General features: G+C 45.6%; 1 protein-coding gene across 3 annotated transcripts in view; it reads right to left on the minus strand.

Moving 5' to 3' along the window:
* Positions 1-23147, minus strand: part of LOC124998865 (rho guanine nucleotide exchange factor TIAM2) — a 32478-nt gene extending 9331 nt beyond the window's left edge. Inside the window, exons 1-9 of one of the 3 annotated variants that reach the window (XM_047573479.1) lie at positions 23011-23142; positions 19750-19849; positions 7748-7898; positions 5281-6456; positions 4490-4955; positions 4044-4216; positions 2122-2346; positions 1223-1408; positions 1008-1145 (exon numbers count right to left, since the gene is read on the minus strand). In XM_047573479.1, the coding sequence (XP_047429435.1) occupies positions 1008-1145; positions 1223-1408; positions 2122-2346; positions 4044-4216; positions 4490-4955; positions 5281-6450 (2358 nt within the window). In that variant the 5' untranslated portion in view covers positions 6451-6456; positions 7748-7898; positions 19750-19849; positions 23011-23142. Of the gene's footprint in view, positions 1-1007; positions 1146-1222; positions 1409-2121; positions 2347-4043; positions 4217-4489; positions 4956-5280; positions 6457-7747; positions 8791-19749; positions 19850-23010 lie in introns of those variants that run through there. The other 2 variants (XM_047573481.1, XM_047573480.1) reach the window with 2 other exon arrangements.
* Positions 23148-26045: the final 2898 nt, after the last annotated feature.

The raw sequence follows: 26045 nt of genomic DNA on the forward strand, positions 1-26045 counted from the left end.
AACGTGACGCCTGCCCATCAGAAATGACACTTTAAAAGAGTCTCCTGGAGCTGATGAGAACTAGAACCAGCGTATGAAACGACTGAATCTCTGCCTGTGCTTCAGGTCAGCGCTGGAAAGTTTAAAACTATGATCACACGTGGTCACGTTACTGTCAGGTGTGAACAGGATTTACTGTGTTTCCCAGTCGATGCAGTGGAACCATCAGACCTAAAAACACTGATTTAACTGAGAGCTGCAGACGTTTAAACACACGGTTTAATCAGGAAGACAAAGGAATCCAGAAACTCCCACAGTCTCACTCTCTGTGAACAACTCTCTGCTGAAACCAGTTACTGACAGGAGAACAAACCTTTGACTCACTGGCAAATACCATTAATCACAATCAAATATCCTTTATTTTTAATCTATATTAATAGTGTGCACCACAAACTGAGTGTTTAGACTTATCATTATTAAAACGTTAACACAATACAGATTCATACAATATACGTGTTGTATGTTTTCCAGCTGTGGTCGTCTGTTCTAAAGCGAAAAAGAATAAAAGCCGTAGGTATTTGTATTTCACACATGGACAAGTTTGTGTATCGTACAAATGAAATGAGTAGCAATGGTTAGAAAACTGGTATGAAAAGAGAAATTAAAGATTTTATTATCTACTGCTACAGATGAGCTCAACCATGCGTCAGTTAAAGTTAAACTCTGAGAGCAGCTGCACAATCAGCTGATTCATGAACATCAGCTCTGAGCTTCTTCTCTGCTGGAGTCTGAAACAAGCGCTGCAGCTTTAAGAAGGAAGAACAAACCAAAGATACACTGAAGGAGGCAGACGCCCGTAAACATCAGATCAGATCAGAGGCTTCGTCATGTGATACTCAGCAGAGACCTGGAGCCGAGATAAACACCCAGAGAGAGGAGCTGACAGAGGAAGCCCAGACTCCAGACATCACTCAGATGCAGCGGAGGACGATATCTGTGTGTGTGTCTTTCTGAGCGTGATGCGTTACCTGGACCGGCGGGTGTTTGGCGTCTCTGCTGCGTCTGTCCAGAGCCTTCAGAGAGGACGGCAGACCTCTTCTTCTGCTGTTTCCTCCTGACAGAGACCGAGTGCGACGCCGCAGCGTCATCTCATCCCGGCTGCACACCTGACGAGTCCAGACACACAGTCACCATCTGGAAAAGGTTTGTGACTAAGAGCTCCAGCGGCTCGGCTGCTTCTTACCAGAGCGTGGAAGGAGGACACCGAGAAGACTCCCAGGCGTCCCAGCGTGCTCTTGGAGGGCCGGCTGACCACGGCCAGGAGGCTCTTCGGGTTTGGGAGCTCGCTGCCCTGCAGGCTGGACAGGTAACACCTGAGTCTGAACAGATCCAGGTTCAGTTTCTCCAGGTTCTGCTCCCACTGCAGGATCTGAACACAGGAGCATCCGCTCTGTTATTAATCCATTCACAGCTCTAGTCTTTACTTTTTTACAACAAAAGCGATGTTCCTGATTTTTCAACGTATTTAAACATTTTGCTGAAAAATGTAGCGTAACTGTGTGAAAAGTCATAGCAGCAATGAAACTGTACAACTAAATATAAAATAAATGATTTTACTAGTGTTAACTGCGTTGGGATCCAGGCTTCAGCTTGAAGAAGATGCTTTAAACATTTGCCTTGTTTCACGGTAGCAGCGTCATCCATTAGCTGGAAGACGTGTGTTGTTTTAGCTCCAACATCTGGAACGGAGGCCGAGCTCCACGTGAGTTTGAGCTCCGTTATTTATCTGTTGCTCCGCTGCCAGAAAATCCTCCCAGCTGTTACATAACGACTTGTGTTACCAAGTTTCTGGCTCAGACTCAGCACAGATTCATCCTGGAAGACCTCATCACTGCTGCTCAGTCTGAGCTCAGGTCTGAGGCTACAGGCGTGAACACACACCCAGAGACGGAAACACCTGAGTCACTGCTTCAGACACTTTTAAATGATGGTGCATCTGGAAGTTATTAGATACTGTGAGGATGGAAGCATCCGGGGTTCACTTCTAGTCTGATCTAACAACATGAGAGAAACACCTTGAAGAAAAATCCAACACGTCCACTGCCCTTTGCTTTGGATTTGTTGTTAATCCCTCACACTCACCTGGCTCTCCACCGCCTTCCTGTTCTTCTGCTCCCTGATGACGGACAGCTGCAGCTCCGCCATCTTCTTCATCTTCCCGTCCATGTCGATCTTGTGCAGCAGCGAGCGGCTCTGGCAGCGCAGGAGGCGCAGGGTGTCCTCCTTCCCCTGGCGCTTGGCCAGCAGGGAGGCGCTGGCGGAGTGGATCGCCGTCACCCAGTTCTCCAGGTCGGTCTGGTTGGTGGCCTGGACAGGACAGAGGATAAGAGTTGGAAAAAGCTGCAGGATGTGGGGAGAGCCTAGAAACGCTCGGCACATATCTCAACATCAGCTTCATTCATAAATACGATTAAAACAAACGGCTCAGAGCCGGAGAAGGTTGTTGGTCTGGACTCAGCTACAGGACTAAAGACTGCGGACAACAATGTTCACATTTCCATGTCCTAAGAAGCGTCATATCCTGTCATGCCATTAGATAAGTTATTCAGAAGCTTTCTGACTCCACTTCATAAATAATAAAAATAATCATCAAGACATAACAAGAAAATACATTTAAATATGAATCAGTGCATTTTTTAGTTTCTGTTAAACTGAGGAACTTTTACAGAACAGTTTTTCTCTTGGTCGACGTTGGTGCATTGACAAAACTGCTAGAACATGAGAATATTTCCATCCCTTGTTCTTGATCCTTGTTGGAGATTTTACTGTATCCTTAAATGATCTCCTCTCCTGATCTTCCATCGGATCGATGGAACAAACAGCTTTCTCAGCATAAAGTCAGTGAAGCAGCAGCTTCCATTTCCTCTCAACACGTCCCTGCGTCGTAAACAGCATTTGTTGCAGTAATTTGCAGGATGTTGTGAAGCAGCGGTTCTCCCTCCTCCACCCTTCATCTCCAGCTCCATGACGCTCAATCCTCCTCTTCGGTGAACAGCAGAGAGTGTTGGAGAAAGACTCCTGTGTGATTAATTCTCTCCAGCTCCCAGCTCCACTCTGGGAATAAAGGAGCGCTCTCTGAGCTCATCAAACTGATGGTCTCCTCCTAGTTAAACCAGGTCACTGTAGCGTCTGCAAACGAGGACGGAGGAGACGTCCTTTGACCTCTGACCTTTATCTTCTCCTTGTCTTTCTCTCCTCATTAATGAGTGCTGTCTTTATTTATTTCCTTTACTATCAGAGATGTTTCTTTCTCAGTGACCTGGTTCCTCTGAGGATGGATGAAGCTTCAGAGTTCAGGTCTAATCTGAGCCTTTTTTCTCTGAAATAAATCAGATCTTAACATGTCAGAGTCTTTCCATCTTCAGCTGATGCAATATTCTACTGACCACATGGTGGCGCTGCTGCTGATTGACACACAGACTGAGCTCAGATCTCCAGTTCTGGCTGAGGACGAATTAATGGAGACACATTTTAATTGATTAAGACCAGGTGTGAAGACAGGGACAGATGTGACCGGATTTTATGTGAGATCTGAAGGTGCCTCAGGTCTTTACTGTAGCAGTGTGATGTAGGACTGTCACCTTATCACATCTTTTAGTGAAGAAGTGAACAAACACATGTCTGCTGAGACCAAAACTGGAATCTACCATCGTCTTTCCCTCAGCGATGCAGCAAGATCTTCACCAACAAATCCTAAAAATGACTGCATGTGCATGCTTGTGGTAAGAATCCACAGCCTCACGCCCCGTTCATTTGTTCACACTGCTGTGCTCTGGAATGAGAAGAGACTCAGAGGCATTTGACTCAAAAATAGAACTGGAGAGAAACTTCCCAGAAACCCTCTGTAGCAATGCCACCACAGTACAGATATTCACAGAATTAAAAAGTAACTGTTCAAGGACACTGCAGAGCTCCTGACTAAGACTCAGTTTGATTGTGAAGGTTTGGTGTTCTCAGGATTTCCTTCAATAATGAGTAAAACCTCGACACAGTCCTTCACTCACCTGGAACAGGTAGACGTCTCCGTGTGAGTTGCTGAGACAGAAGACGTGTTCCTTCCTGGGATGTTCGGGCACGGCCTGGACGATGCTGTCGTCTGCAAACAGAGCGTAACGAGGAGAGCGGTCGTGTTCAGCGCCGCTCCTCCCGTACGTCTCGTAAAACAGGAGAGAGCAACCTGAAGGGACAGAAAGACGAGATGCTTCAGAGGACAGAGACGTCCAGAGGCCCTGGCAGGACCCCCTCACAGACTTAAAACAATAGCAGGTTTTATGTTATGTGGTTATGTTTCTTTTGTCTGTGTTCAATAAAAAATAAAACAAGTTAAAACTTAGCCCCCACGTGACCCACAATGTCACTTTTACACAGCTCAAACATCTTAAATCTCACTGGTTTACGAACAAATGTTAATTAAATTAAATATTTGTGCTTCATTCCCCAGTTCTGGTACCTTTCAGTGTGACCCAGTAGTGCCTCCACTTGCGTCGGGCGACAAGCTCCAGTTTCCTGTCCTTGTTGACGGTGATGAGAGGTTTAAAGGAGAGCCACCCGGCCCGTCGCACAATGCCCTGCTCCTTCTCAAACAGGTCGTCCAGATGCTCCCCTGCTCCTGCCTCCTCCTCCCCGTCCATGCCCTCACCTTCCTCCCCCTCATCCCCCTCCGATGGCTCGGTCTGGTCGGCCGCACTGCTGCAGCCCGTCTCCAGCTCCTGCATGAAGTTCTCGTAGACGTTCTGCCGCTGAGCGTCGCTGCTCTGGTTCTGGTTCAGGCTCCTCGAGGAGCCACAGTGGACTGTAGGGATGGGGTTCTGGTTCAGGGAGTGAAGAGGGTTGAAGGACCACAGTGAGCTGCTGCCGGCCGGCCCCAAGTTCAGCCCATTGATGGACAGATCGGTGCTGTTACTGACGTTCGGCTCCTGAAACCAGAGAGCAGCTTTAATCTGGGATTTATTTTACCACAGAGAGAGAGAGAACTCATTTTATTTGCTTTGTTGGTAACACTTCTTTTAGGCAGTGAAGAGTTTAAAAGTCAGTTTTACAGGCCATAATTTCCCCGTCATTACTGTTAACTGGGTGAGAGTATGGTTGAAGAACCAACCATTAAAGGGCCTCTTTTATTCTATTCCAAGTGCTTCCTCAGACCTGAAAGATCCTCCTACATGCCGTGACTGAGCAGAGCACCATGTTTCTGCTCCACGATTAAACAATTAAGCGTTTTAAAACAGTCCTGACTGATCTTACCTGGATCCTCCTCTTCTTCCTGCTCAGACTTCCTGTCCAGTCACTCAGTCGTCTGATTCGGCTCTTCAGGAAGTCCTTTCGGTTGTTTCCAGCGGTGGTCGCGTTCTCGGCCTTGCGGCAGGGCAGCGTGCAGGAGGAGTAACGCTGCTCCACGCCTCCAACCAAACCCTCCTCCTCCTGGATAACATCGTCCAGCAGCGCTGAGGAGGAGGAGGAGGCGTTCCTCAGCTGCTGCTGCTGCAGGGAGGTGTCGGGCGTGATGGGGAAGGCGGCCAGCGTGTTGTGGCTGCTGTAAACGCTGGTAGGAGGCACCAGACTGAAGTCTCTCAGGTCGGACTGCAGGATCACCGAGTCTCCGATGCCGCTGTCCTCCGTTCGACTGGAGCAGCAGGTGTTGCATCCTTCAGTGGAGGTGGGGAAGAGGAGGTTTGAGGTAAATCCGGCTGAGATATCCTCCACCTGTGCTGAAAAAAAGGCGCCGTAGCCACTGCTGCTGTGTTTCTCCTTGGTGTTGGAGGAGGAGTAGCTGGTGTATCTGACGGCGTTATCCTCTCCCTGCCCACAGACGAACACACTGTCGCTCAACTCGCCTCCCCACGGTGAGTCGTACCAGGAGCCTTCTGAGCTCAGAGAGCTGCCTTTGCTGGTGCGGAGCGTCGCCTCTGCTCCTGCGGTGGCGCTGGCGGTGGGGCCGGTGGCGATGGCGGTGGCGGCGAGGCCCGTTGACCCCTGCGGCTCCACGGGGGCCACCCGGGCGTTGCTGAACTCCACCCGCATGCTCCCGTCCTTACTGAGCAGCACCTTAGGGCTGCCGCCACTCTTCAGAGACATCCGCTCGCCACAGATGCCGTTACTCCCATCACTCCCGTTACTCCCATCGCTCCCACTCCCTCCCCCCACAAATCCAAACTGACCCCTGAGCCCCCCCTGAGCCGAAGACCCGGCCCTCAGCTTCCCAGCGTCTCCTCTGGCAGCTTTGGGCGCCGGCTCATAATGCCAGGAGGTGTAGGGCTGGTTCACGTAGCTCCTCTCCCGGCTCCTGCAATTTCCCTGGCTGCTCCTCCACCAGCTGTGAGCCGACTGCACCTCCTCCCTCCTGGAGGAAAACCTGAGTGAGCAGGAAGGCTTGGCAGGAGCGACGACACTGCTCTGACTGTCTGTATTTCCCATCACAACCTGGATGAGGATGGAGGAGGAGGACTTGATCAACACGAGACAGACTACAAAACACCACGGCAGCGACATTTATCCACTGACCACACTTCCTGTTAGCTACTGATGCATGTTCACACTTTTAAATGCGCTCTGTTGGTTAAATGTCTTAATAAAACTCAGCTACGTTACGTGAAATGCTACTGGACTTAGAAACGTATCTGCACATTTTCCACTAAATCAAGCTGATAAAGTCACTTTTTAACACCTGATGAAAGTTTAAAAATTAAAGTTTCCAAAATGGCTCAATGAAAATGGTCATCCTTCATTTGTCCACACGAGAAGACACAATCAGTTAGGTTTTAGGACAATGTTTTAGGGCCATTTTAGGTTGAAATTAGCTAGTTTAGGTGAACATTAGCTGGGTCATGTTTAAGTTAGCTGTTTAGGCTAATGCTGTTTAGGCTAATGCTGTTTAGGCTAATGCTGTCTAGGCTAATGCTGTTTAGGCTAATGCTGTCTAGGCTAATGTTAGTGATTGGTTTGGGTCAACAACAGCTGCAGAGTTGTTGATGGTGTTTTTCTAGCTCCATCCATACATTAGAAATATTTAGATGTTCTGCTTGTCTCATTGGTAAATAAATAAGAGGCTCAGCTTCACCGGGGCCTGGGACGTCCTCCAGAGACCGTAACCAGTGTGTAAACTTTGGACCAGCAGTGTATTTGGTAGTTTTGACTTGACAAGTTTGGTTCTAAAGTGTAGATCCTGGATTTTTGGATCCTGCACCAAGTCTAGACCAGTTACCCCCCGATGGGTCCTCGATAAAAACCTGGACAGAGATCTGACCCAGAGAAACAATAGGGTTTTCAAGAACAAAACAAGAATGATTGATAAAGGCACAAACGATCAGCTACAAACACAATCACATGGTTTGAGCACAGAGCTCAGGTTTGTAACTTTAAAGAAAAGTTTGATCCGTTTTTGTTACTGCTGCTGCTGTCTGCATGATTCATTAATGTTTTCATTGAATCAAACTGAAACATCTTGTTCAGGTTTACAAAAACAAAAGCTTCTCGGTTCTTTAATATAAACCAAGACAATAAACGAAGCACAGGCCGTGGCTGTTTGACATTTGGATGATATGTTATCGACTAGTTGTAATACGTTTTATAGGAGCACACAGCTAAAACAAAGTGAGGAAATGTTTCAAAATTTAAAAAACTTGAAAAGCGACAGATTCCCTGAATGTAAATGAATCAACCACAGTAACTAACAACTAAACACGTCCATAAAAATATGTGGACAGAGTTTTACCGGCGTGTTTTCAGCTCCTCAGCAGCTCCTTCATGCTTCGTCCTCCTCGTTCTCTTCACCACTGACGCTCTGTCGCTTCCAGCTGCTCGCCCTCTCTCTCTCCCCCTGTGTTTGTCTATGTGGCTCGCCCTTTCTCCTCACACCCGCTCATCTGTTGGGGGAGAACAGAGGGAGGGAGGGAGGGGCTTCATGAGCCTCAGCACAGACTTTCCTTTTGTACGAGCCTCGTTCGGCTCAGCTCTTCCATGACGTCTCAGCTGAAGGTTTTTTGAGTTTGTTTTGGTTTTCTGGATTTTCTCCTCCTCTTCCCTCATTCTTTCTTTTTTTTCTTTAAAGACAAACTTTCATCTGAGGACGGCTGAGGTAGACCTTGAACTCAAGATTTCAGGATGAGTACAAAGACTAAATAATAATCTTTATTCATTCTAATGAATTCATTTCCTGAGGTCACAGGTCAAAGAGGACTCGAGGTTCAGCCAGCGACGCCCATCCTGTCCCAGCGGTCCGAGCCCCCCCTGAACGCATCGCCACACCTTTGACCTCCTTCATGGAAAAAGGACAGGACGTGCAGCGTGGACGGCTGGAGAAGAGTTAGTATTAAGTTATATAAACTCCACAGGATTCAACAGGCGGTTGTGACTTAACCACAAGCTTCTGGTTGTTTACGTCCTCCATTAAAGAAAAGGCCAGAGACGACTTCGACTAATGGAGCCACTGATCCAGCTAATTAATAAATCCTTCAAACATTTATCCCAAACACCATCCATCATCCTCCACCAGATCCACCATGATGAGACCCTTCTTTTCAGATACACATATCTTTACTTTTCCTCGTGTTTCAACGGAAAACGTGAGAAGAAATGTTCTCTTGGTTTGAACAGGAGGAAATTTAACAGCGAGGAAAAGTTTAAATGTCATATGCATGATGCACAAGGTTGAGGTCTTTCTTTTAATGGGAGAATGAAGCTTCCCGCTCCTTCATCTACATGCGTCAGTTCCAGAGTTTATTTTCTGGTGTGTTGAACCTAGAACGAAGGCTTTTTGAGAGTATTTGATCAGTGGAGGCTGAACCCTCACCCCCTCACCCCCCCACCCCCTGCCATCGGCCCAGTGCTGTTTTGTGTCGTGGAGCTCAGACCTTCAGCTCTGAAAGGAGAAAGTCTGCTGAGTACCTTTGTCTGCTCATCCCATCGGCCATCTGCCGGCTCGCAGGACGCTCTGCCACTTGTGACCCCTCCCATTCTTCACAAACAATGAGCCTCCGTCCCCCTCATCCCCCTCCTCACCCCCCTCCCTCAGGCAGGCCGACATATTGAGGGAATTCACGCGGTTGGAAGTGAAAAGAATCTGATTAGTGTGCAGATTGAACTGTGAGCGTGTCTGGAGGAATGCCACCTGTTTGCTAAAATATTTGACTCGTGAAAACTGACATGATTTAAGTGCAAAGTTTCATCCAAAAGCCACAAGGATCTGATCATTGTCACAAACTAGGAACATGCAGACAGCAGCTCCATCTCCAAGCAAAGCACCTGCAGTGAAACGAAAGAAGACAAGAGCAACTAAAAGCTGTAAAATATGCTTTAAGTCTCCATGAAGGGTTTGGTGTTGAGCTTTATATATAACAGAGAGCTGTGTAGTACGACTCAACTGTCACATGTTCCTGTTATTTTGACATAGTAGTCAGTGGGTCAGAAAGTCCATCCTCCACAATAACCATCCTGTTGAATTATCACCTTTCTGACTGTGTTTCTACATCAGACGTGAAGGAGGATTTAGTTCAGGACTCTGATATTAGAATATATTCATCATCACTAGTAGTGAAGCTAAAGGCACTGACGTCCATCCTGCACAGTAAAACACGAGCGGCCAGCTGACATCGTGTATGCTTTCAGTGAAATAGTGAGAGAGACGTCACAGCTCGTTCCATTTGGTTCATCTCCCAAAGTCAAAGAAGTTTCACAGCACCACAGATTCTGTCGATCATCCAGTTAATTCACCGACTCCATCTCCACATCAACTTTCAGATTAGGGTTTAGATCAGACTGCGTTCACTGGTGTCCCTAATGATGTGGCAAATGAGTTCCTTTTTCCATCAGACGATCAGAAAACACCAGTGTGCCATAAAAACGATCAGCGTCATCAGCATCCAGAAGAAGAATGGCAGCGATTTAAAAAATAAAACAAGACGCACACGAGCAGCTGAGAGGAAACAGGAAAAAGAAAAGATTTTAAAGAAGAAATGTGTCACATGGAGCTGCAGAGGCCTCAGACTATTCTTAGAATAAATAATAAATCCACTCAAATCACTTATCAGACTGTTTTCCTTCTTCGCTTTTGTCTGGAGGCCGAGCGGACACAGGAAACAGGAAGTTCAGGTCAGCTGCAAACAGCAGGAAACAGAAACACCTCGAACACACCACGAGTACGGAGACGCTTTTCATCCAGAAATGGACGTTTAAAAGTGTTTAACGGTGCAGATGAGACAGCTGATTAATCAGCTCATTATGAAACGTGTTGTATTTATTAGGTGAAGTGTCAGTTTTACAAACCGCAGTCAGTGAGAGGTGGTCAGGGTGGATGGAGGGTTAACAAAACTCTCCGTTCACAGCCAGACTCCTTTTCTCAGCGTTTTTAAAGAGATGTTCTAGTTATTAGTTAATCGCTGCTGTTACTGTGAGACGAAGGTAAAACCTGTTATCAGCTCCACTGTGTGAAGTGCAGACTCTCCAACACTTTCCCTTATTACGCTTTTTCTTTGGGACTAATTGTGCAGCACAAAATAGGGTAAAGGGGGTGAGGGGGGGGGTTGTGTTGTTGCAGGGGGGACGCTGAGAACCAAAATGAGCTCCACCTCCCTACGGGAAGCACAAAGGCCGACTTCGATAAGGAGGAGGAGGGGGCCGGTTTCTCCTCACTGGGGGAAGTGTGCCTGGATAAGCGGGAGGGGGGGGGGGCTGTTTCCTGTCCTGGCTGACTGGGGTCCTTGTCCTGGCACTGCGGGCAGACGGGCGGGGCCCCTCGACCCAGGTGGGGCCCGAGTGTTGGGTTTGGTGTGGTGCTGCAGCTGCTTCCTCCTCTGCAGAGCCTCAAACTTCCTGCAGAACAGTGGCCTATGTTCACCGTCCGTCTGCAGAACCCGGCACATCAGCAGGTCCACACAGTCTGAGGAGCTGACGCTCAGACCCAGAGGCCTCGTGATGATGGCTCCTCTCAGGGCGAACACAGCCAAACACAGGCCAGACCTCTGGTTAAAGAATCACACCAGTAATTAACCATCACACAGAACCTGCTCATGTTCCAGGATTTCAGGACTTGATTCTAGTTCACATTAATCTCTCGTTCACTCCCAGATCTCCTGCACTCATTATATTATATATATGTGATCAGAGTGTTTAATGTGAGGTCTGAACAGGCCTTTAAAGCTGTCACTCCTCATTTCTCTGACAGTTTACAGACCCTCATCCACCCCCTACCCCCATCCTCATCCTCATCCTCCTCATCCTCATCCTCATCCTCCTCATCCTCATCCTCATCCTCATCCTCCTCATCCTCATGCCCCCAGGAGGCCGTTCGGGTGCTGTGAAGGATTGATCTCCTTGTTCTAATCGAGGTTAATTGAATGTAGAGTTTGCTGCTGTGAGAGAGGCTGACAGAGTCAGGCTCAAGCTGCTGAGATAAACAGACTCTAATCAGATTTGATCCAGGATCAAATGCGGTTTGCTCCTGAAGCAGCAGGAGGTTAACTGCAGCTCCAGAGCAAAAGCTCAACACATCACATTCACAAACCTTCATCCTGGTCACCAGGTCACCACACAGAGCTTCAACATTTCTCCTGAACTATAAGAAAACACTATTTCCACAGTGACCTGAGAGGAACAGAAGATAAACACTAGGCAGAAACACAGACATGACAAAGGAAAGTCAGGACGTTAACATCCTGATTAACAGGTGAGACTGATGATGGGAGGAGCCAAGCAGCACATGGGAGGGACAGAGCCAGGAAGTACAACATAAAACAGGAAACAAGGAAAAGCTAATTAAATTCCAACAGTTAATACCAGGAGAAAATAGGTCGAGGTGTTACGTCTTTGTTTTCTTCAGAAATAAGAGTTTAATGTCATTAAAATATCTTTGTCCGTCCCAGAGCCCTGTGTGATACCTTAAAGATGAGACTATGTTTCTGTCGTACGTCAGACTTTTATTTTATTATTGTTTAGGCTCTGATTTGGTGATTAACACCAAGCTGCAGATTTACCTTTGGATCTTACACTTCAGTATGAATTCAAACATGTTTTTTCAACTCGAGGCTGTCAGACATCATTAAGGGTCCCCTCAGGGACCCGTGGGGGCCCCTGGTCCCCATTTGAGTCTAAATGATCTAAGTGATCCACCAGAGATGGCTCCTCCTCTCTGGAAGCCGAGCAGCTGAATGACAGCGTGGTGAAGTGTGTTAGACCAACACAAGCTTTGTCTTGGAGAGAGACAGAGAGTGGATGGACAAAGCAGAGGCGAGCGTCCGCCATAGTTCTTTTCATTCGGCCTCCAGATGCTGCTGGGGGCGCCCGGCCCCCGAAACATCCATCACATTACTGACCGAGTGTCAGAGCGCACACTGTGTTTACCTGCAGACACAGGGTGGCTGGAGTTTCCAGAAGATGTTCATCAGTAACAGACTCGTAGGGGCTAAAAACTGCTGATTAAAGTCAGCAGACATGCTTTAGTCTGAAATAAAATCCTCCAGAAAACCAGCTGTTCTGCAGATAAATGAGTCCAGGACCTCAGAACCACAACACCAAACCAACAACAACTGTTTTCCTCTGAGATAACTCTGTGATTGGCTCCATGTGAAAGGAGGCCGAGCGACAAACACTGAATAATTGTGTCGGTCAGATAAAAGGAGCCATGTGTTGGCAGCAGCAGAGCTGCGTGAACTGGTCTGAGTCTGAGCTGCTTCTGATGCAGCGTTTAAATCACAGCTGGTCAGTAGATGGACACACACACACAGAAAGCAGCGTGATCGAGTCCAACACAGAAACCAGAGAAAAAAACAGACGACTAGGGATGGACATCGAAAGTGTTTTACTGATTGTGTTTCATCAGTTCCCCCATCAATCAGTTTTGGTCTAATAAAAGTAGGTGATCCTGGATTCACGTAACTAACAGCAAATTTATTGAGCTTCTAAACAAGAAAAAAGATCTTGTTTAAGAAAACAGACAGAAAAGTGGTGACTGGGTCCTGACTCGCTCTGCTCTGCTGAGACTTGACCAGAGACAGTTGAACACGTGTCTTTCTATTTAATGCCGAGTGAACACTGCTCTGGTCACTTCTACTTCTACTAAAGTGTCGTCTCTTTGCACTGTTTCAATCTCTCCGCTATTGCGTTTTCCTCCTCGTCATGTGATGTACGTTGATGGAACGACTCTTCTTTTGCTTTATGGTTTTAGGTGCATCAGCGCCACCATCTGGACCGGGACGTAAACATTCGGCACAAACAGCGTCGATAAGGAGAATCGATAGGTCTGTCATCGATGTCCACCCTTACACACGATCTACCTGCGCTACCTCAGTGACCTACCAGTCAGTCACTTCTTCTGTCTATAGTTTTGTTGTGTAGCTAAACTCCTTTTCCTATGAAAACATATTTAGTGACCATGTTTCAGAACAAAGCAGATTTTAAACATGTAGTCAGCCGTCATATAAAAGCTTTAAATCAATCTGGAGCCTTCACCAGCTTCCAAAGAGCTGGATGTTAAAGTGGACTTCAACCAACACTGAGACGAGTTCTGTCCACAGGACCCACGTCTCCTTCAGGGCTTGTCCTGCTCCTTGATTAAATCTGTCCTGAGGGAGGAGGCTGTGTGTTTCTGAGGAGTCTGCTGTGTGCCCAGGCTGCAAAGAAACAAAAGGTCCACACCCAGCCTCTCAGTGACATTGTTTTATATCTGCTGTTACGTCACACTTCATCATATCTGATATGACTTACAGCCAAACTACCAATACCACAAACACAGACCTTTGCTGAAAGTGCAGACTGTGTGTTTAAGAAAGGAAACTCCTCTGTCCTCCACCTTCTCCACTCATTCAGCTTCACGAGCTCACATACGAACAATGTTCCTCTTGTTGTCCTGGAAATCTGATTAACAAGTTGTAAACAATCTACTTAAAGTGTCAGGGGGAAACCAGACAAAGGCTGGTTTGTTTCAGAGCAGGTAACCCTCTCTGGGTCTCTGAGTCTCTGGTTCAGAGCCTGCAGCCGCTGAGCCTCAGGGGAATGTGAAAGCTTTTACAGTGAACTCCACAAGGTGAACAAAGCATTTCAAAGACAAACTGTGCAGTCGTGGGTGCTGCCTGTTGTGTGTTCAGGGTATTTTGTGGCCAGACTCGTGGAAATGATCCTGATGTGACAGAGCAGACCAGACTGAGACTGAGAAAACACCTCTGACACTGATGAAGAGCGAAGACAGAGGATCAAACGAAGCTGCTGAGCTGTGTCTTTATCAGAGGATCAGTGAAGGTTTTCCACAAAGATGGTCACACTAACAGCAAGTTAACAGTACGGTAACGCAGACTTTACGCTGTAACGGAAAGAAAACTGAATCAAGTCTAGTTGTGATGAATGATCTATGTCCCGTGGTCACACAACTGAAAAAAAAATACCTGAAGATTCAGAAGAAGACAAATGAACACAAATGGATTCAGAGACTTTAGAACCACAAGGTCATTCTCTCCAGAAACTATGATATCTACATTTACTGACCATGTTTGTACCGATGGATCAAGACTCTGGAGAACGATATCTGCGTGTATCACTTGGCTGCGAGGCTGCGTCTTCAAGGTTAAAACAACAAGACAAAAGTGAAGCTTCTTCCCAGAGGCTGTGAGCGCCATGAAGTTCAGGACATAAATTCTGTCCTTTGCACTTTTGTTTGTCCTGCATCTAGTTTTTAATGAAGCGTTTGAACCTGACTTTCATTAGTGTGGATTTTACTTAGACATGAAGCTCCCAGCACACATCCAGTGACTTACACAGACACACACAAAAGCACTTCAGGAACAACTCAAAAAACATGGAGGACAAGGTGTTGACCTGGCCTCCAGACTCACTAGACCCCAAACTGATCCAGCATCTCTGAGATGATCTACAGAGACCCATGTCCGTTCACTGATGAGTCACCACAAGGAAAACCATAATAATAACCACCACAGTAATAGGAAGGTGGTCATAATGTTATGCCTGATCAGTGTTCTTTAGTATTTATAACACAGTTGAAAGACAATAAAGAAACGTAAAAGCTTGAAGCTTAACCCTCAGAGAAGGAGCAAGGGATTCAGAGTGTCCTGGTCCAGTTTTGAAAGTTGGATAAGTTGTGCAGCGGTGCAGAGGAGGCAGCAGATAAAAGGAGATGTTTCCATTTCAGATTAACTAAGATAGTGAATGGTTTGTGTGCATGTCCAGATGAGCTCAGGACTCACAGGGCTTCCTGCCAACAGAAACAAACCAGAGCAGCATGTGGCTGCTGCAGCAGGAATTTCCCGGCCTGGTTGTAAACATCATGACGTCAACACACACAGGACATGCAGATTTCCTCTGAGCTGCATTTGATTCAAACTCCTCTGAACATCCCCTCACACACTTCCTGTCCTGCTGCCACTCAGCGGACACGACCAAAATACACTGGTCTCCTGCTGAGACGTTTCCAAATCATCCACCAGCTTTAGACGTATTCATTTAACAAAACTATTTAAAAGTCAGAGAAGCAACATCAACAGATTCACAGGCAATGAAATTTAATCAGCTGAGACAATGATTATACTACAACCACTGATCAACATCTGTCCATCCTGATGCATGAAGAAGAACAAAAGAAGGAACCAGGAGAAGCCGAGGACAATGAGGAATGAGGAGACAAAGAAGTTTGATCTCCTCCATGAAAGAGTAGAAGAAGACGACCAAGATGTCTCCACGTCTCCATCGTATCTGTCCACACGGGTCTTTGTTTTTCCACCTCCATGTTCCTCCTGTTCATCTATTAGTAGATGGTTAGTAAAGGTCACCACCACACCGGACTCATGATCTGAAACAGGTTCACCAGAGACAAACTCAGAGCCAAACTGAATTTGACAGGAACAAAGTGCCTCCACGGCGTTATTCACTGTTTGTTTTGTTCTTAGTAAACTTCTAGAAGAACTCCAGCCTGAGAACCACTGTCACATAAAAACAGAGCATGCATGTTCAGTCCTGAGCAGAACCTGCTGTTTTACATAAGAGCTGCTTCGAGCATCGCCACAAACCACAGGAAGCTGAGGACAAACTCCGCTCTGCCGTTACACAACAGCCGGGAACAATAGAGTCAGAAGGAAGGAGGGAGGAGGAGAAACAGTGGGTGGAACAAACTGAGCAGCAAGGGAAGTATGATGGGAACACTGCTCAAATTACAGACACAAATATTCATATGGTGTCATGGCTCATGTGCTCCAATACAAGACTGAAAACCTCAAAACTTTTCATTTAACATTTTGCATCTCTGCATTGAGGTGATTTTTAAGCTAAAAGCAAATGCATGCTCTGACATCTAGTGCACGTGGCTCAGGTTCAACAGCTTTTTCCACTGCAGAGTTGGATGGAAAACCAGATCCAGGCACAGCTTCACCAGACCTCTTCCAGTACGATGCCGCTAAACCCGAACGCTGTCCAAAAGCTCTGAGCAGCCATGGAAAAACTCCCCGAACAGAGCCAGGACGACAACGACAAGCGGCTCTGAAGCCATGGAAATAAAAACCACAAGGTATCGAGTCAAAGCTGCAAAGATGTGCCTGGGATACGGGAAGCAGACTCTGTGTGCTTTTCGGTATTTCAATCCATCTATCAATATAGAAGATATAATAGATATAATATAGATATTATATGAAAATAAAACAGAAAGAGAAGTAAAGAAGAAACTGGTTATTTGATAAGTCAGTGGTTTCAAATCTTCTCGGTTGGTCTGAACATATCTCAGACTCTGGATTTTCATATTTAGACTTTCTGATGCAGCGTATCTTGTCATCTGAATTCCTCTAAGACAGTTCCTCTTGAATCTGGAGAAGAACCAGGTTTACTTAGACCTGGAGCAGATTCAGATTTAAAAATGAAAGAAAACAAACAGGTTTTGTTTCTGATTCTGTAGATGAATCTGTGTTTTCCAGTTTCCTCAGATCCTCCTCAGTTCTGCTGTGTGAGAGTTTTCAAAAGCCTGAAGTCACAACTAAATTAAGAAAAATTAAGAATGACCTCTTCACTCAGACGAGTTTCCTTCAATACAAAAGCTACTGATGTTAATCTCTAATGAACATTTGTGTCTCAGTTGTTTAAAAAGGTTTAAGACATCAGTGAAAATGTACTTTCATCTGAACACTGACGCTCTGTTCAATGTGAGGGTTTTTATTTTCACACATTAATGACTTCATGCCAAGTTCACATGACTCCAGACTGGCAGCGAGAGCGAGGGAGTTTATTATGATGTGGGAAAGAGAGAGGGGTGGGGTGGGGTGGGGGTTATGTGAGTAATTGGAAGCATCTGTCAGAGGAAACACGGATCCTGGACGGTTGTTAGTTTTGGTTGGAAGCAAAGTGACGTAACTCTGCGACATACGCCAGTTTCTCCCCTTAGTGACTGAGTGTCAGTCACATTTTATACAACATTTGTGTGTATTTTGTCATTTTAATATTTCATATGTAATATTTCAAAGAAGAGCCGGTTTTGTCATTGTGGCACTGAGGAAAACTAAAGTAAACATTAAAATTCACCCTAAAACGTCCCGTGGTTCTGTCCAGAGGAGATGTCTGACCTCCACCATGTGTCCCAGCTCTGAGAGTGCAAGATCGTTTTTTTTTTTTTTTTTTTTTTCATTTATTGTTTAGCAAATCAACACATTAACTAATGAGACAGGACTAGTGTGATTTATTAACTGTGTGGCTGAACACTGGGAAGTTGTGCTTTTGTCTGGAAGACGTTGGTGACATGTCAGGGGTAGAATTAACCTCATTTTTACCAACAAATTCCTCCAAACACTCTCTCTTCTCTCAACCTGCAGCTGACAGCAGCACTGTGTCATCAGTACTTTTTATTCAGCCACACTTTGAGTTTTATCCATCAGTGAATTACAGCGATTTTTTTTCATGGTGGGTTAAAGAGAAATGAAACCAAACTGAAACAGCACCAACACTAAGCCTGGCTCAGTTTCCAGGTGGAACCAAACATGGACCCCAGCCCTGGTAAGAAGCTCTGCCACACCTTAGGTCTGGTGGGACGGTTTTAGAGGGTCCACCTGGTCCGTCCAGTCCTCTGAACTGGATCCAGCCAATGGCTGCGCTGCATAAAAATTTGGAAAACATACTGATGCTGCATCTCTATCGTACCATTTTGCCCCCAGGATGTGTGACCACAAAGTGACCGCAGAGCCCCCCAGTACGTTTCATGGTGGCGTTGAGCTTTTTCCACCAGCGCCAGCTAAACCCCCACAACATGCTAACCAAAGCTGTTCAAGTAGCCCGGTGGTGCAGACAGATGACTCCTGAAATTACAGCTGCAGGCACCAAATAAACCTCATTATGATGCGCTGCACTATTACAGTTTCCTCCGTCCTCCGAGTAATCACAGCGGGATGAATGTGTGTGTTCAGTGTGTGTGAGGCTGTTATTTATTCAGGGGAACATTACTCTTTTATTCAGACAATCGCGGTTTGGGAAAATTGCAGAATATAACTGAATGTGTCTCTCAGCTTCATGAAAGACATTTTAAAGTGTGTTTTTATTTGAATAGACTGAAGTCTAAATCCACTTTCAGTTTAACACAGAGTGAAGCCTGAAGCTCAGCTGAAGCTATAACCGCTCTGTCCAAACCACAAAAAGAAAGAAAGGAAAAGAGCAGTGGGGTTGTCCAAGAACAGTTTGGGCCTTGTTTCGTTCAGGTTGGTGGACGTTGAAGCTCAATGTTTTTGCTTTTTTTATATTGTTTGATTTCTTTTTGACTTATTTTTATTCTATCAACCACCACAACAAATTAATTTTATGTGCAAACAAACATGACATTAAACACAGCTTTGAAACTCATTCTAAAAAATATTTAAATCAACTATTTGTGAGTCTATTGTCAGACTTCACACATTAACCAGTGAATGTTTGCACTTCAGCGATGCTGATAGAGATCAATCACAAGTGTCTTTATTTTAAAGGTGGTTTACAACGAGTAACTAACCAAATCAGAACGAATAACCAAATCAGAACTAAATCTGAACTAGAATGAACTCATGAAATGACTGAATATGAAGAGGCTGTGCAGTGACCTGGTTCCTCTGTAAAAGGAAGCTTACAGGGTTCAGGGTTAGGGTTAGGGTTGGGGTTAGGGTCAGGGTTAGGTTTAGAGTTAGGGTTAGGGTTAGGGTTAGGGTTTGTTTCTGTATTGACGCTGCAGTTCCTGAAGAGCACCATGTGATTGACAACGATGCTCGTTGGACAGTGGATGAGCAGAAATCTCTCCTTCCCTGTATCAGTCAGCTGTTTTGGGGATTGTGTTTCTTTTCTTTACTTATCAAATGCACATGGCTCAGAATAAAGACTTTCAAACACTGCTCAGAGCAGTCCAACAATAAACCTCTATGGTGCTGAAAGTGTGATCTAATTAGCTTCATCATCCAGAATCTGCTTCACTTTGAGCGGTAATTGAGTTCCGCTCAGCAAATCGTATCAGTTGCTCTCATGCACAAGCAAAGCGTCCTCATTGTTGGATCACTGTAAGCTGAGCAGCTTAGGGAGAGAACAACACGGAGTTTATCACCTTCTTCCATCACACAGAAAGTGTCTGATTCGACAACATGGAGGTAATTAGGTAGAAAATCAATTGCACATTCCACATGAACACAGACGCCCTTCTTCTTCTTCTACTACCTTTTCTCCTACTGCTGCTGTGGCGGTGGTCCTGCTGGGCTTTCTGCCCACTGGGACCAGAAGAAAAACACTCACCTCCAGATTATGTTTGTTTTCTGCTGCAGAGAGAAATTAGACTGGAGACCAGCATCACTTCCCTCAATGATCTTGTGGAGGAAAGTCTCTCCTTTGGGATCTGAGGGATGATAGACAGAGAAGTAACAGTGGTCATACATACCATCTGAGCACCATGAATTAGTTTACAAGAAAATATCTCCAACTGGTTGGAGGACTATCCAGTTCATGCAGAGGTTTTTCTTTCTCAGTATCAGACCCTGCTTCTGAGAAGAACCAAGTCCTGCTGAGGTCAAGCAGAGCTTCTGTCTGAATTCAAAAGTTTGCATCAAAACCTCTCCTAACTTTAGTGAGTAGGAGGTTCTGATGATTAGAAGTATCACTTGTACTGTACATAGAAAAGAAGAAGAAGGAGAAAGATGATGGGGCAGAGGAGGAGGAGAATATGAAGAAGGGTGAAGACAGTGAGATATGGAGAATAACAAGAAGACGCTTGTTTCAACCACTGGTTGTTTTTTCTGTTCCTCCTGGAAACTCCTCAACCTGATGTTCATTCAATTATTCATAAGTAGATGGTCAGTAAAGGTTACCATGGTTACCACCACAACCTCTGCTCATCCTCCTCCACCAGGAGGTTTTAATCTGATCTGAAGAGCAGGAGCCAGTGGACGTAGCCACATGTTCTTACGCTGCCAGAGTAAAGTTTATTAGAACTTCTGAAACAGTTTGAAACAGAATCTGTCAGGGAGTCGTTGCTGGTGTGAACATTTCTGATCCCAGATCTGCTCTGAGTTCCTACTACTAACGAGGTCCGCTCCGTATTCATTAGCATTGTGTTTAACTGTGAGCGGACATATGGCGAGCCAAGACTCACTCGACCATCGGAGCATCAAGCTCAGTGGAGACAAGTTTCTATTGTCTACCACGGTTCAACAAAGAGACCTGAGATGATGTGTGGCCTCCCACATGTCACACTGATCAGTGGAGTGTTTCACTTATTGATCACTGAAGCCTCCACTGGGAATCAGCCTGGTTTTTAACGATCCGTATTTCAAACAGACATTTTCTCTGGTTACTTTCTGGCAGAGCAGTACTGCATGTTACGAGTCTCCAAAATGATATTTCTAATGATTTCTGATTGAATTTAATCTGTTACACTGATTTCCAGAAAGGTGATGTCTCCGTCCAAAAGTCACATCAGCACCAAACTGATGAATCAGGCTCATTACCAAGAAGAAACTGTTTTAATTCAAACCCTCTGACGTGACAACATCAGACTGAAGGACTTCAGATCCAAACACGCTCATGTTTCATTCTTCATTTTGAACATGACTGTGGCACTGCGTCATCCTGTCGAAAGCAAACCTGTCTGCATACAGTTTTCTTGACACAGTGTGAGCTGAGCTGCTCATCATCCAACACAAACGACCACAGGCCATCAGTGATCAGGGGAGGAAACTCCAGCAGCAAGAAACACCAGCTGAGGCCTTGTTCAGACCTTACATCAACATCCTGGTCAGTCTGATTACAGGTGACCATCTTTAGGTGTGTGTGTTAAGACCTGGCATTTAAATGCATCTCCACATGTGTCTCCAGAATTTCTTCAGAGCTGATCTCAGTTTCAAGCTCTGGTGCAAGTAAAAGCCGACATCATTTGGGGCCCAGTGGAATATTTTACCAGTGTCTGTCTGTAATGGATCTCTACCTACAGCTGTTTCAGAACCATGAACACCACTGTTCATTCAGCGTCTATCAGGTCAGGCCAACACATCCCAGGTGTGTTCACAGCTGTACTTTAACCTGGGTGCTTGTGATTGGATGTCCCTGCACACATGCTAATCTAAGTTATGAACAGAGCGTGAGAATCTCAAGTTTGTTTACAGTTAAATGGTTTTGTAATTATATGACGCTTTTCTACTGATTGGTTCATTTACTGTTCACACAAACATGCACATGCATGCAGGGTTCAGTGTGTTGCTCAAGGACACGTTGGCATGTTGTCAACTGAGGTTCCAACTGCTAATCCTCTGGTTTTTAAGCAACTCACTCGACCGATTGTTCCACAGAACATATTTATGTGATAAATCACTCTGTAGCAGAGTGGCCACAGAAAGTATGTGGACACATCGGCCCATATTGTATCTTTTTTTTATATTTTGTACCCATCTTTGTGCTGCAGCAAATAATTTACACATGTCCACGAACGTTGGACACTGATTGTTAAGGAAAACAATAAAACCCAAGTGTTTGAATATTTATTTTTTGTGAGAACATTTTGTGTTTTCTCACTCTGAGACATTCAGAATCTTTGAGGACAGTTAGAGACACAGCTGCTAGATTTCACGGTCAGTTTCTTGCAGTGGACACAACAACTGAAGCCACTCTGAGGAATTTAATTTATACTGGTGTATCATTACATTCATTAAGTGGACGTTTTAATCAGACCACAGGCTTCAAAATAAAACATCCAGTCATAAAAGAAACTTCAACCACAACTAACATTCAGCCCCCAGTTATTTTCATTACAGTTTAAAGGGATGTTTGTGTTTCTCATGAATCATTGGTGAAAATCTATTTCCTATCAATGAAACCTGAACGTCTTTGAGTTATTGTACAATGATTAATTTATAATCAGAAATGATCATAAATAGTTTGTTAGGTGGCTCATTTTCAGTAAGTAATAATGGTGTTGACATCTACAGGACAGAGGAGGTTATGCTTGTGTGGGCAGTGCTTTATGATGGACAGGAAAGTAACAGTAGTAGTAGTAACACCATGGATTAGAATTAGTTTACAACTAAATGTCTCTGCTTGGTTGGAGGACTATCCAGTAGATGCAGAAGAGTTTTTCCCCTGTATCGATTGAAACACACCCCGTAATGAAATCCAGATGGAGAGTTACCAGACTCTGACTACGACATGCTAGCAGTCAGCAGTTAGCAGGAGTCCACAGGAGCTTAATGAGTCCGTAATCAATGACATTACTCAAATCACCAATCTGAAGGTCTCTAATTTATTATTTGGATGTCTAAATCCACAGGTCCATTCTGTAACCATCTGCTTACAGCAGCAGCTTCATTCAGAGAACAGCAGCTCCAATGTAACTTCATCTTTAACACATGTACACAGTACACTCATCCTTTAGAAGAAGCCCTGCAGCACCAGCTCCTTTCATCGAATAAACCAGGAGAGATGTAGACAGAAACACCATGCCAGGATTAAACGGGAGAACAGTGAAGGCAACATGCTGCATCACAAACAAGAGAGAGAAAACAGACTCACCTAAGGTCAAAACTCCTGGGATTAAAAAAAAGACCTGATCAGAGATTTGTTTTCCTCCGCTGTGCTTGCTTGTGATAAATATGTGGAGTTTCTAGTCCTGACAGCAGGAGGGCGGGGTTCTCCAACTGGACCAGGACCAGAAGGAGGAGGACGGCTTGTTTCACCAAACCACACCTCTGACACAGTGATGCAATATGCACTCAATAAGCCACTAGACTAAAAGCAGATAGGCTCAGTATGATGTATGAAATCTGTGTTTTGACATTTTTTGTCAGAATCACTTCCTAAGATACGATTATATACATATACAGATTCTGTTTCTTCAGAATGTTCTACATTTGTGCATAAAAATGACAAATGAGAGACAACAACTTATTTTTTGAGCTCCTCACAAAGATCTTTTGTCCGTTGCCATCATACACTTCCAAAGACACGTGTTGTGAAAATCATACTGAGACAAATCCCTGATTTATTTCAACTGAACCAGGAACTGAACCACATCCGAGTCTCATCACACTGATGGAAACACTTCTGAACACATGGACTCTGATTCAATCTAGAAAATAACTTCTAAGCCTAGATGTCTGTAAAGGATCTCAGTCATTCAGGTGCAACTAGGGTTAAAGTTAAAGTTAGTTAGTTGGATGTTAAAGTCCGTACATTCCCCACTGCACTGAACAGCACACAGTATATTACCCTGTTGTTGCCTTATTGGATGTGTATTATGTTTCAGATCAGTTTCACTGTTTTAGAAACTCATTGTCAACTCAAGTCTGTAAAATTAAAAAGGGCTCAGTACTCACTGTTTCCGTTCAGTACACATGAATACATTTAACATTAGAGTATCAGGGTAATCAGAAGCACTTTTCACTCACGTTGTTCTTCAAGTTGCTTCCTTGTATCTGACAGCTGACTGCTGCCCCCTGTCTGCTGACCTGTGCACTAATAAAAGATCCTCTCATTCTATTTAGATGAAAAACAGGCTTCATCCATTCAAAATTAGCCAGTTTTGACACAGTTACAGAGATGTAACTTGTCGTCATTGGGTGTTCAGGTTCAACATTATACACCCTCTTACTCAAACTCAAAACTCAAACTTTATTTATTTATATACCACCTTTTCATACTAAAAAGCAACCCAAAGTGATTTACATAAAAACAACAACAACAAACAAAACAAAACAAGTAAATAACAACTAAATATGAGTGAGACCATTACCAGGGACCAGAGTCAGGTCAGAAGTCCCAGCCCCCGAGAACCCCCACCCATGTATGGGGTGCATGGGTACCCAGACCAGAGAACCATCCACTGCCAACCCCTCCCCCTCCATCCCGCTGAAACCCCACCCCCGACCACTGGGCAGCCGGAGACACCCACCGGCCGAGGAGACCCCCCCAGGAGCACACCAATGCCCCGGCAGACAGGCAAAATGAACAGCAAGGGACGGGCCATTGGAGCAGGGGGTTCATGGTGCCGGCCACATGCACCTAACTCACCACAGGAGACCACAGGAAGAGAGGACCCCTACCCACCACGGGGAGACCCCAGCCCCCCACCGAAGGGAGAGGGGAAGCACTGAGCCACCACCCAGACCGATCAATGCTGGACTGAGTCCCCAAGGGAGCTGCCACAGACCTGTCACTATGCAGCGCCGGGAGACAAAGCCAGCCAAGAGGACACCAGAGGACCTAGGTAACTACCCCGACCAGCCGCTGTGGGGCCACAGACCACCAGCCCAAGATGCCCCTGCCAGTGGAGGACCAGGCCCCCCAAGCCATGCCGAGGGATAATGAAAAGTGACAGTGTTCCTATTACAGTGCTTCTTCAGTCCCTGATGAGGAGGCATAACCCTACACTGTGACCCTGGATGTGGTGCATTAAGAAAGGGGAAAATCAGGAGGGTCGGGTGGGTCAGAGGACTGCAGCACACTACTGTCCTGCAGCCTACCCTGACCCTGACCGATCCTGGGTAGTCTCCCAAGGTATGGCGTGTTAAAAACCTGGTTGGGTGTATGTGGTGTACCTAGTTGTGAGTGTGATGAGCAATGTAGTGTTGCGTGGAGTGTGATGTGAGTGCAGTTTAGGAGGCAGGCTAGTGAGGGCCAGGTCCCCGGCCGTAGGGCTGAGGTGCAGCGGCGGCCCAGGGGACCCACAGGGATTCAGGAAGTCCCTCGACCACCAGGAAACCACCAAGAACCAATATCGACCAGCCGAGTAATGCCCCCAAGGCGGACAGAGAACCCACCAACCGCAACCCCCTCAGCCCCAACGCGGCAGAGTGACCGGACACGGCCAGGATGACATCTGGGCGGCTATCCAGCACCTTCAGGCACCGACTCCAGGGCACCAGGCATTGTCCTGACCAGCGAGGGTCCGGCCCCTGGCAGACGGAGGAGGAGGGCAGGGGCCTGTCCAACAATCATCCTTCAGGAGCTGTATATACGCCCCTCTCAGCATTACCCAGGCCCTACTATGATGCATGAAAAAATAAAAATAAAAAATGGGTACACAGTATGAACAGTTTGCTGTGAAACATCATGAGACAATAAAGCATGATACCCATGAAAACTCTAATGTCTTGAGTGCTTCCTGACCAAAGACCTGCAGTGGTCGGTAAAATCAGAGCTCTCATTCCTCAACAACAATACTTTGTACACTACATTACTGTTCAAACAATAATACTGATGGTAGTGTTAATGTTGACAGGAAATTCAGATTTATTCTTAGTCTTTGGAATTGCACACCATTTACTTTTAGTCTTAGTTTGAATATGGAATACAGCCGCATACTTAACAATACAAAGCATGTATTTTATTTTGTCAGTCCAGTGAAATGAAGGCCAATGGATACTCTCCAGGCAGCAGCCAGTCTCTCTTTAAATTTTTGTCTGTCTTGTTCATACTGTGTTTCAATTAAATTGCTCATTTTAGTTTGCTTTAGAACAGTTAGGCTCCTATCTACTATCTCCATTAGCACAAAGTCCTCGTCTTGAACGGTAAAACTGGCAACCAACAGCACCCCCACCCCCCCACCC

This window comes from Mugil cephalus, chromosome 21, assembly GCF_022458985.1.
Source record: "Mugil cephalus isolate CIBA_MC_2020 chromosome 21, CIBA_Mcephalus_1.1, whole genome shotgun sequence".
NCBI lineage: Eukaryota > Metazoa > Chordata > Actinopteri > Mugiliformes > Mugilidae > Mugil > Mugil cephalus.